We start from the raw sequence: 12932 nt of genomic DNA on the forward strand, positions 1-12932 counted from the left end.
TACTGGTTATCTACTGGTGATATACTGGGGATATTTTATTTGTATTTATTTTTATTTCACCTTTATTTAACCAGGTAGGCTAGTTGAGAACATGTTCTCTTTTGCAACTGCGACCTGGCCAAGAGAAAGCATAGCAATTTGACCCATACAACAACACAGAGTTACACATGGAATAAACAAAACATACAGTCAATAATACAGTAGAAAAATAAGTCTATATACAATGTGAGCAAATGAGGTGAGATAAGGGAGGTAAAGGCAAAAAAAAGGCCATAGTGGCGAGGTAAATACAATATAGCAAGTAAAACGCTGGAATGGTAGATTTGCAGTGGAAGAATGTGCAAAGTAGAAATAGAAATAATGGGGTGCAAAGGAGCAAAATAAATAAATAAATACAGTAGGGGAAGAGGTAGTTGTTTGGGCTAAATTATAGATGGGCTATGTACAGGTGCAGTAATCTGTAAGCTGCTCTGACAGCTGGTGCTTAAAGCTAGTGAGGGAGATAAGTATTTCCAGCTTCAGAGATTTTTGCAGTTCGTTCCAGTCCTTGGCAGCAGAGAACTGGAAGGAAAGACGACCAAATGAGGAGTTGGCTTTGGAGGTGACCAGTGAGATATACCTGCTGGAGCGCGTGCTACGAGTGGGTGCTGCTATGGTGACCAGTGAGCTGAGATAAGGCGGGGCTTTACCTAGCAGAGACTTGTAGATAAACTGTACCCAGTGGGTTTGGCGACGAGTATGAAGCGAGGGCCAACCAACGAGAGCGTACAGGTCGCAATGGTCGGTAGTGTATGCGGCTTTGGTGACAAAACGTATGGCACTGTGATAGACTGCATCCAGTTTGTTGAGTAGAGTGTTGGAGGCTATTTTATAGATGACATCACCGAAGTCGAGGATCGGTAAAATGGTCAGTTTTACGAGGGTATGTTTGGCAGCATGAGTGAAGGATGCTTTGTTGCGATATAGGAAGCCGATTCTAGATTTAATTTTGGATTGGAGATGCTTAATGTGAGTCTGGAAGGAGAGTTTACAGTCTAACCAGACACCTAGGTATTTGTAGTTGTCCACGTATTCTAAGTCAGAGCCGTCCAGAGTAGTGATGCTGGACGGGCGAGCAGGTGCGGGCAGTGATCGGTTGAATAGCATGCATTTGGTTTTACTTGTGTTTAAGAGCAGTTGGAGGCCACGGAAGGAGAGTTGTATGGCATTGAAGCTCGTCTGGAGGTTACTTAACCCAGTGTCCAAGATGGACCAGAAGTATACAGAATGGTGTCGTCTGCGTAGAGGTGTATCAGAGAATCACCAGCAGCAAGAGCAACATCATTAATGTATACAGAGAAGAGAGTCGGCCCGAGGATTGAACCCTGTGGCACCCCCATAGAGACTGCCAGAGGTCCGGACAACCGCCCCCCCCCCGATTTGACACACTGAACTCTATCAGAGAAGTAGTTGGTGAACCAGGCGAGGCAATCATTTGAGAAACCAAGGCTATCGAGTCTGCCAATGAGAATGTGGTGATTGACAGAGTCGAAAGCCTTGGCCAGGTCGATGAATACAGCTGCGCAGTATATCCTGTTCCATCCTGAACATCTCCACAGTTTGGCTACAGTATATCCTGTTCCATCCTGAACATCTCTACAGTTTGGCTACAGTATATCCTGTTCCATCCTGAACATCTCTACAGTTTGGCTACAGTATATCCTGTTCCATCCTGAACATCTCTACAGTTTGGCTACAGTATATCCTGTTCCATCCTGAACATCTCTACAGTTTGGCTACAGTATATCCTGTTCCATCCTGAACATCTCCACAGTTTGGCTACAGTATATCCTGTTCCATCCTGAACATCTCTACAGTTTTGCTACACTATATCCTGTTCCATGCTGAACATCTCTGCAGTTTGGCTACAGTATATCCTGTTCCATGCTGAACATCTCTGCAGTTTGGCTACAGTATATCCTGTTCCATCCTGAACATCTCCACAGTTTGGCTACAGTATATCCTGTTCCATCCTGAACATCTCCACAGTTTGGCTACAGTATATACTGTTCCATTCTGAACCATCTCTACAGTTTGGCTACAGTATATTCTGTTCCACCCTGAACATCTCTATAGTTTGGCTACAGTATATCCTGTTCCATCCTAAACCATCTCTATAGTTTGGCTACAGTATATCCTGTTCCACCCTGAACCATCTCTATAGTTTGGCTACAGTATATCCTGTTCCATCCTAAACCATCTCTACAGTTTGGCTACAGTATCCCTCCTGTTCCATCCTGAACATCTCTGCAGTTTGGCTACAGTATATCCTGTTCCATCCTGAACATCTCCACAGTTTGGCTACAGTATATCCTGTTCCATCCTGAACTTCTCTACAGTTTGGCTACAGTATATCCTGTTCCACCCTGAACCATCTCTATAATTTGGCTACAGTATATCCTGGTCCATCCTGAACATCTCCACAGTTTGGCTACAGTATATCCTGTTCCATCCTAAACCATCTCTACAGTTTGGCTACAGTATATCCTGTTCCATCCTGAACATCTCTACAGTTTGGCTACAGTATCCCTCCTGTTCCATCTTGAACATCTCTACAGTTAGGCTACAGTATATCCTGTTCCATCTTGAACATCTCTACAGTTTGGCTACAGTATATCCTGTTCCATCCTAAACCATCTCTACAGTTTGGCTACAGTATATCCTGTTCCATCCTGAACATCTCTACAGTTTGGCTACAGTATCCCTCCTGTTCCATCTTGAACATCTCTACAGTTTGGCTACAGTATATCCTGTTCCATCCTGAACATCTCTTCAGTTTGGCTACAGTATATTCTGTTCCATCCTGAACATCTCTACAGTTTGGCTACAGTATATCCTGTTCCATCCTGAACATCTCTACAGTTTGGCTACAGTATATCCTGGTCCATCCTGAACATCTCTACAGTTTGGCTACAGTATATCCTGTTCCATCTTGAACATCTCTACAGTTTGGCTACAGTATATCCTGTTCCATCCTAAACCATCTCTACAGTTTGGCTACAGTATATCCTGTTCCATCCTGAACATCTCCACAGTTTGGCTACAGTATATCCTGTTCCATCTTGAACATCTCTACAGTTTGGCTACAGTATCCCTCCTGTTCCATCCTGAACATCTCCACAGTTTGGCTACAGTATATCCTGTTCCACCCTGAACATCTCTATAGTTTGGCTACAGTATATCCTGTTCCATCCTAAACCATCTCTATAGTTTGGCTACAGTATATCCTGTTCCACCCTGAACCATCTCTATAGTTTGGCTACAGTATATCCTGTTCCATCCTAGACCTACTCTACAGTTTGGCTACAGTATCCCTCCTGTTCCATCCTGAACATCTCTGCAGTTTGGCTACAGTATATCCTGTTCCATCCTGAACATCTCCACAGTTTGGCTACAGTATATCCTGTTCCATCCTGAACTTCTCTACAGTTTGGCTACAGTATATCCTGTTCCACCCTGAACCATCTCTATAATTTGGCTACAGTATATCCTGGTCCATCCTGAACATCTCCACAGTTTGGCTACAGTATATCCTGTTCCATCCTAAACCATCTCTACAGTTTGGCTACAGTATATCCTGTTCCATCCTGAACATCTCTACAGTTTGGCTACAGTATCCCTCCTGTTCCATCTTGAACATCTCTACAGTTAGGCTACAGTATATCCTGTTCCATCTTGAACATCTCTACAGTTTGGCTACAGTATATCCTGTTCCATCCTAAACCATCTCTACAGTTTGGCTACAGTATATCCTGTTCCATCCTGAACATCTCTACAGTTTGGCTACAGTATCCCTCCTGTTCCATCTTGAACATCTCTACAGTTTGGCTACAGTATATCCTGTTCCATCCTGAACATCTCTTCAGTTTGGCTACAGTATATTCTGTTCCATCCTGAACATCTCTACAGTTTGGCTACAGTATATCCTGTTCCATCCTGAACATCTCTACAGTTTGGCTACAGTATATCCTGGTCCATCCTGAACATCTCTACAGTTTGGCTACAGTATATCCTGTTCCATCTTGAACATCTCTACAGTTTGGCTACAGTATATCCTGTTCCATCCTAAACCATCTCTACAGTTTGGCTACAGTATATCCTGTTCCATCCTGAACATCTCCACAGTTTGGCTACAGTATATCCTGTTCCATCTTGAACATCTCTACAGTTTGGCTACAGTATCCCTCCTGTTCCATCCTGAACATCTCCACAGTTTGGCTACAGTATATCCTGATCCATCCTGAACATCTCTACAGTTTGGCTACAGTATATCCTGGTCCACCCTGAACATCTCTACAGTTTGGCTACAGTATATCCTGTTCCATCTTGAACATCTCTACAGTTTGGCTACAGTATATCCTGGTCCATCCTGAACATCTCTACAGTTTGGCTACAGTATATCCTGGTCCATCCTGAACATCTCTACAGTTTGGCTACAGTATATCCTGTTCCATCCTGAACATCTCTACAGTTTGGCTACAGTATATCCTGTTCCATCCTGAACATCTCTACAGTTTGGCTACAGTATCCATCCTGTTCCATCTTGAACACCTCTACAGTTTGGCTACAGTATATCCTGGTCCATCCTGAACATCTCTACAGTTTGGCTACAGTATCCCTCCTGTTCCATCCTGAACATCTCTACAGTTTGGCTACAGTATATCCTGTTCCATCTTGAACATCTTTACAGTTTGGCTACAGTATCCCTCCTGTTCCATCCTGAACATCTCTACTGTTTGGCTACAGTATATCCTGTTCCATCCTGAACATCTCTACAGTTTGGCTACAGTATATCCTGTTCCATCCTGAACATCTCCACAGTTTGGCTACAGTATATCCTGTTCCATCCTGAACATCTCTACAGTTTGGCTACAGTATATCCTGTTCCATCCTGAACATCTCCACAGTTTGGCTACAGTATATCCTGTTCCATCCTGAACATCTCCACATTTTGGCTACAGTATATCCTGTTCCATCCTGAACATCTCCACAGTTTGGCTACAGTATATCCTGTTCCATCCTGAACATCTCTACAGTTTGGCTACAGTATATCCTGGTCCATCCTGAACATCTCTACAGTTTGGCTACAGTATATCCTGTTCCATCCTGAACATCTCTACAGTTTGGCTACAGTATCCCTCCTGTTCCATCTTGAACATCTCTACAGTTAGGCTACAGTATATCCTGTTCCATCTTGAACATCTCTACAGTTTGGCTACAGTATATCCTGTTCCATCCTAAACCATCTCTACAGTTTGGCTACAGTATATCCTGTTCCATCCTGAACATCTCTACAGTTTGGCTACAGTATCCCTCCTGTTCCATCTTGAACATCTCTACAGTTTGGCTACAGTATATCCTGTTCCATCCTGAACATCTCTTCAGTTTGGCTACAGTATATTCTGTTCCATCCTGAACATCTCTACAGTTTGGCTACAGTATATCCTGTTCCATCCTGAACATCTCTACAGTTTGGCTACAGTATATCCTGGTCCATCCTGAACATCTCTACAGTTTGGCTACAGTATATCCTGTTCCATCTTGAACATCTCTACAGTTTGGCTACAGTATATCCTGTTCCATCCTAAACCATCTCTACAGTTTGGCTACATTATATCCTGTTCCATCCTGAACATCTCCACAGTTTGGCTACAGTATATCCTGGTCCATCCTGAACATCTCTACAGTTTGGCTACAGTATATCCTGTTCCATCTTGAACATCTCTACAGTTTGGCTACAGTATATCCTGTTCCATCCTAAACCATCTCTACAGTTTGGCTACAGTATATCCTGTTCCATCCTGAACATCTCCACAGTTTGGCTACAGTATATCCTGATCCATCCTGAACATCTCTACAGTTTAGCTACAGTATATCCTGGTCCACCCTGAACATCTCTACAGTTTGGCTACAGTATATCCTGTTCCATCTTGAACATCTCTACAGTTTGGCTACAGTATATCCTGGTCCATCCTGAACATCTCTACAGTTTGGCTACAGTATATCCTGGTCCATCCTGAACATCTCTACAGTTTGGCTACAGTATATCCTGTTCCATCCTGAACATCTCTACAGTTTGGCTACAGTATATCCTGTTCCATCCTGAACATCTCTACAGTTTGGCTACAGTATCCCTCCTGTTCCATCTTGAACACCTCTACAGTTTGGCTACAGTATATCCTGGTCCATCCTGAACATCTCTACAGTTTGGCTACAGTATCCCTCCTGTTCCATCCTGAACATCTCTACAGGTTGGCTACAGTATATCCTGTTCCATCTTGAACATCTCTACTGTTTGGCTACAGTATATCCTGTTCCATCCTGAACATCTCTACAGTTTGGCTACAGTATATCCTGGTCCACCCTGAACATCTCTACAGTTTGGCTACAGTATATCCTGTTCCATCCTGAACATCTCTACAGTTTGGCTACAGTATATCCTGTTCCATCCTGAACATCTCTACAGTTTGGCTACAGTATCCCTCCTGTTCCATCTTGAACACCTCTACAGTTTGGCTACAGTATATCCTGGTCCATCCTGAACATCTCTACAGGTTGGCTACAGTATATCCTGTTCCATCTTGAACATCTCTACTGTTTGGCTACAGTATATCCTGTTCCATCCTGAACATCTCTACAGTTTGGCTACAGTATATCCTGGTCCACCCTGAACATCTCTACAGTTTGGCTACAGTATATCCTGTTCCATCCTGAACATCTCCACAGTTTGGCTACAGTATATCCTGTTCCATCCTGAACATCTCCACAGTTTGGCTACAGTATATCCTGTTCCATCCTGAACATCTCCACAGTTTGGCTACAGTATATCCTGTTCCATCCTGAACATCTCTACAGTTTGGCTACAATATATCCTGGTCCATCCTGAACATCTCTACAGTTTGGCTACAGTATATCCTGGTCCATCCTGAACATCTCTACAGTTTGGCTACAGTATATCCTGTTCCATCCTGAACATCTCTACAGTTTGGCTACAGTATATCCTGTTCCATCCTGAACATCTCTACAGTTTGGCTACAGTATCCCTCCTGTTCCATCTTGAACACCTCTACAGTTTGGCTACAGTATATCCTGGTCCATTCTGAACATCTCTACAGTTTGGCTACAGTATCCCTCCTGTTCCATCCTGAACATCTCTACAGTTTGGCTACAGTATATCCTGTTCCATCTTGAACATCTCTACAGTTTGGCTACAGTATCCCTCCTGTTCCATCCTGAACATCTCTACTGTTTGGCTACAGTATATCCTGTTCCATCCTGAACATCTCTACAGTTTGGCTACAGTATATCCTGTTCCATCCTGAACATCTCCACAGTTTGGCTACAGTATATCCTGTTCCATCCTGAACATCTCTACAGTTTGGCTACAGTATATCCTGTTCCATCCTGAACATCTCCACAGTTTGGCTACAGTATATCCTGTTCCATCCTGAACATCTCCACAGTTTGGCTACAGTATATCCTGTTCCAACCTGAACATCTCCACAGTTTGGCTACAGTACATCCCTTAGTGGAGGAATGAGAGGGAGTTTAGAAGCAGGAACAAAAATAAATATGTCAGGCATCTTCCCACATGTAGGGAAGAATTCCAAAGGGACTAATTAGAGAAAATAAGCCAGCTGAGCCACTCATCTGAAACCATACCACTCTCCTAGAAAATCAGGTACAGAGTGCAGCCCAAGCCTGCATTGCTGACTCACTCTGTCCAATATGTTGTAGTGTTTGTTGGGAGAATTCTTCTTACCACGGTAAAAGTAGCATTTCACTTTGCATTTAATTTGTTTGCCTTTTAACTTTCCTTCAAAACAACCTTGATAAGGTTCTTCAATGTTGATACTGTATGTAGGTTTGGTCAAATCACTGTACAGTATGCTTTTATTTACAATATATCATATGAGAAATGTATTGAAATTCCATGTTGTGGTTTCATTTTTAGGAATTGGGAGCTGCTATACATAATGTATTGCCTTTGGTAGGCACAACACATTGGGGGGGTTTCATTTGTGAATGTCTGATTTCTGTGCAATGTGATTAATTTCATAACCAGAAAACATTTAATGATCGACCCTTATAAATATATTTCAATGAAGCCGGTTTGGTATGCTATTTATTATTCCCAGATATTCTCTATCTAATTCATTAGAAGGATGCATGTTTATCTAGGTTCTGTTGCGAGAGAGTAGTCATGGCTTGGCTTGGCTCGGGGGCATGACAAGTGGCACACAGCCAGCTGCATCACACAGAAACAACAAGCCTCAACAACAACAACACCGCTTGGTTTTGCCCTCCAACCACCACACATCAGCTTTGTCCACCCAGCTGCCCGATTGGTCCCAACGACTCATCTCTGTCATTAACCAGGAAATACTGCATCTTTAAGCTTTGGAGATGTACTGTGGGAAAATCTCAATTGCATACTCCTCATGTCCTCTCTCCTCGTTTCCTTCTCAAAAACCCATTGGATGAGAAAGCCAGAGGTCCCTCGCCTCTGACCTTCTCCTCCAATGGGTTTTGAGAAGGAGACGTGTATTTTACAGTCTGTATACAGTATGTATGGCATGTATGCAGAAAGACCATCCCTCAGCCTCCCTCAACTAACCTGGTGGTGTCATGTCCCAGACCTGTATGTGCCTGAGCCATGCATGCCACATGCAGGGAGTTGAGCCAACTCGTCTGACAATCGTTGTCATGCGATACATGCATGGTTTGACAACAATAGTCAGAGTTGGCTGAATAAAGCACATAAAGGTCTAGGACCAGTAGTCACCAAGCAATATTTTCACCTGTTCATCTGGTTTTCCATTCCTCTCCCAACCGTTCTGATACGCCACCTGGTCCCATCATCATCTCTATCAGGGGAGATACTTGTCCTGTTTTCCAAGTCCCCTCAGCCACCTGAACACAGTGGCCTGGTCTGGTCTGGTTAGGTAGATGGTCGTGACCAGAATTGGGTTCAAATAGTATTTGTTTTATTTCACATTCTTGCTGTGCTTAATTCAGCTTACCTGGCAGTGCAATAGAACCAGGTGTCAAAATGGAATTGCCTCAAAATGGTTCAAAAACCACCCATCTGGCACTCAAGGCTGGCTGAATGAAACGCTCAAAGAAAGGGGAAAAAATACTATCCGAATTCAGGTCTGGTTGTACTTGACAGAAGCCATCAAAGAAGCCTCCTCTACATAGGCTACAGTAGATAGAACCTCCCATTAGATGCCACCCAGCTCTATAACTGTAGATGTCTCCCTCTCTACTCCCTTCACCAGCCACTGCCAAATAAGCAAGAGTTAAGCTCTTTGCATGAAAACAATCTTTTCACTAATTCAAGTGGATACACTGGCAAGGCGTTGAAAGGATGCCTGTGATTTGGGACTGTTTTTTCCTGTGAGAGGAGCATGCTCTGTTGGCAATAAGATGAGCCTCTGATTGCTTTGTTTGTAGTCCTCTCCCAGGACCTCTTACACAGCCACACTGTATTACTGGACAACAGACCCTGAACACTACATGAAGATTAGTGAGCTGGGAAATGCTAGCCAAGACAGACCACCCAAACACTATTACCTAGTAACCTCCCTCCCGGTTCTAGGGAGAGGATGGGGAGGAGGGGGAGAGGAAACAAGGGAATGAGTGAAAGACAGACGTCATTTATAAAGAGGGAAACGGGGGAATAAGTGACAGTCTGAAGTCATTTATAAAGAGGGAAACAGGGGAAAAAGGGACAGTGAGGCATCATTTATAAAGAGGGAAACGGGGAAATAAGGGACAGTGAGGCGTCATTTATAAAGAGCGAAACGGGGAAATAAGGGACAGTGAGGCGTCATTTATAAAGAGGGAAACGGGGAAATAAGGGACAGTGAGGCGTCATTTATAAAGAGGGAAACTGGGGAATAAGTGACAGTCTGAAGTCATTTATAAAGAGGGAAACTGGGGAATAAGGGACAGTGAGGCGTCATTTATGAAGAGGGAAACGGGGAAATAAGGGACAGTGAGGCGTCATTTATAAAGAGCGAAACGGGGAAATAAGGGACAGTGAGGCGTCATTTATAAAGAGGGAAACGGGGAAATAAGGGACAGTGAGGCGTCATTTATAAAGAGGGAAACGGGGAAATAAGGGACAGTGAGGCGTCATTTATAAAGAGGGAAACTGGGGAATAAGTGACAGTCTGAAGTCATTTATAAAGAGGGAAACTGGGGAATAAGGGACAGTGAGGCGTCATTTATAAAGAGGGAAACGGGGAAATAAGGGACAGTGAGGCGTCATTTATAAAGAGGGAAACTAGGGAATAAGGGACAGTCAGACGTTGTATTTGTAGATCTTCTTGGACTATAGAGAAGTACAATACTGGAGGTTGTGGTGGGTGTGTGGTGGTTGCAGCGTTCCTGTAGCTATGTTTTGGTAAGATAATACAACACACAATTTTAGGAGAAATGAAAAGCACCTTTCTTCTGTATGTTTACACGTGAATACTAACACTTTATTTACCTAAATCAGTTCACACTGAATCAATATGGGTGTGTTCATCTCTGTGAAGAAAGCTATGCGAAACATGAATCCTTGCAGTCGATCAAACAGTAAACTGGAATTCACAGTGGTGGAAGGAAAGCACTGCATTTTTGTAAGGGTTGATATTTTTTTCATAAGGGAAAATCAAGTCTGAAATTTCTAAGTGGAAATTACAAAGTTCAGAAGCTTTTTGAAACCTCAAATACACTACAAGTTTTTAATTTCCTGCATTGCCAAAAAGTTATCCTGCAACAGGGTAATCAAATTAAGATCCTGAATCTGTTATTCTGGTTTGTGGGAAGGAAGCCACATTGTACTGTATCAGCAGGATGGGACAGATGATGCTGATCACTAGTGCTCATAAGGGGTCCAACGCACAAAGCCAGTTGCTTTCTCCATTGTGATGTTGTGTTGCTCTCTCTGTGCCGGGCAGAGCTGACATGGAACCTACTCTTATTTAAATCAAATGTGTCACATGCGCCGAATACAACAGGTGTTGTAGACGTTACAGTGAAATGTGTGGAGTGCAATAGAGATTGCATCGTGTTATTGGAGTTGTACTGTAGTGCTGTATATTGAGTGTTGTCGCTACGCCACTCCTGCTTGACACCCCAAAAATGCCCTAATGACTGATATGTGACTGACCAAGTTTCCCCACCCTGTCTTTTCAGAATGCGGGAGAGAGACCTACGGAGCGTGTGCAGAAGGGTGCTGCTGTTGGCCGTCTGTCTGCTGTCTCTCTGGGGACAGCTGACCCTCGCTTCGTCACACAGAAGTCACATAGGTATGTCAACACAATTACAGTAGATACTGTATGCATCTCTATGGGCACGTCGAACACATCCTCATCATAATGATGGTGTGTAATTACTGTCAGCAAATTGTGTAATAACTTAATATGTGCAATAACGTAAACTGTTCAACTAGGGGTAAATGCAAAGCACCTACTATGTAACAACATGTTATTACACAATACTTAATGTAAAATATTTCCTATACAGTATGGTGGATTTGATTTACATGGCTTAACGTATCTCTTCCACTAGGTCCTCAAAGCACTTGACATTGTATAGCTTTAGTAGCTTCCAACGAGTCGATGTCAGGCAGACATTTTGGGCCAGAAAGCTCACCGCAACACATTGCTACCAGCTATCAGCTATCACAGTGAAGAGGTGAGGTTGTTTACAATGGTCAGGTGCTAGGATAATGTAGCCTACTGTAAAAGCAGTCATATTGATCAGCTCTTCACTCCAACAGATCTCACTGTAAATAATTAATGGAAACTTATTATTTGTGCGACACTGAAATGAGGAGAGGCTGATGTAGATAGGAATGTACGGTGCTCTGGGGTCACGTATTGATTTGGAGTTTTTTTGGCTTCGAACAAAAAGCCAATATAACAAAACAACAACAGACATTTGCAGCTTTAGGAGAACCGTTGTGAAGTTCAGAGTGATTTTAGTGATGGGGAGAGAGTGAGTGCTCCCCAAGGCGAAAAGGTAGAAACTGTGACATCACATTGAAATAATGAGGTCATAACGACAGCCGACTGGAGAGACGTCTCTGCATTAGACAAAACAACAACACTGGAACAGCAACACAGTGATCGCAGATGAAATGAAACTCCAGGCTGCTAGAGACGGGGAAAAGACCTACAGTTTCAATTGTTCTCATGATAAACTCACTTGAGTACATTATTAGTCTTCCAAAAATCTACTAGTATCCAAGCGCCTGTAGTATGGCCACAAGCCACGTTCGTTTCCATAGAGGTGGGTGCACCACTATGCGGAGTGAGCGTGATTGATTTTGAAGAGATGGCCAGACCACACAGCCACTCGACAGCCCTGGGAAGTGGACTAGTTGCCAGCCACTGGTCTCTGAGGGCGAGGCCAACACTGAGGTAATCACAAGGCAGGTCCCGCAGCTCCAGAGGTCAAGCCAGGGTCTGCCCAATAAACAAACCTCTTTAGCACCGCTGTTTATTGAGGTGGGGGCCTCGCCAGAGCAATTTAACCTTTCACCGTAACCTGACGAGAGCACAGCCGAGCACATTAATAAGACTGCAAGCCCCCAAAGCACCATCCACATTCATTAGTTATAGTCATGAGAGGGGGGGGGGGGGGGGGGGACAGACAGACAGAGAAACCAGTTTTTCTTTTTGCTGGTGCGATCTACAGTATACAACTTAGATCCATGGACTCGCTAGATCAAAAGGGCGCCTGAATCACACACAACACATCAATCGTGTGGATATCTTTCAATGGCTTTATTTCATTCAAATAAAAAACATTACTACGAGCAGATCCATTTTTTCTCTCATTTTGAAAACAGCAATCAGGCTCTCTCTGATTTGTTAGTCAGCCAGCAGCCGGAT

General features: G+C 43.4%; 1 protein-coding gene across 3 annotated transcripts in view; it reads left to right on the plus strand.

Moving 5' to 3' along the window:
• LOC129851408 (chemokine-like protein TAFA-2) overlaps positions 1-12932 on the plus strand; it is a 150770-nt gene that overhangs the window by 85841 nt on the left and 51997 nt on the right. For all 3 annotated transcript variants that reach the window (XM_055917921.1, XM_055917919.1, XM_055917920.1), the window contains one exon: positions 11230-11342. In XM_055917921.1, coding sequence (XP_055773896.1) covers positions 11231-11342 — 112 coding nt within the window. In that variant the 5' untranslated portion in view covers position 11230. The remainder of the gene's footprint in view (positions 1-11229; positions 11343-12932) is intronic.

The sequence above is a fragment of the Salvelinus fontinalis genome, chromosome 3 (genome assembly GCF_029448725.1).
Source record: "Salvelinus fontinalis isolate EN_2023a chromosome 3, ASM2944872v1, whole genome shotgun sequence".
Taxonomy (NCBI): domain Eukaryota; kingdom Metazoa; phylum Chordata; class Actinopteri; order Salmoniformes; family Salmonidae; genus Salvelinus; species Salvelinus fontinalis.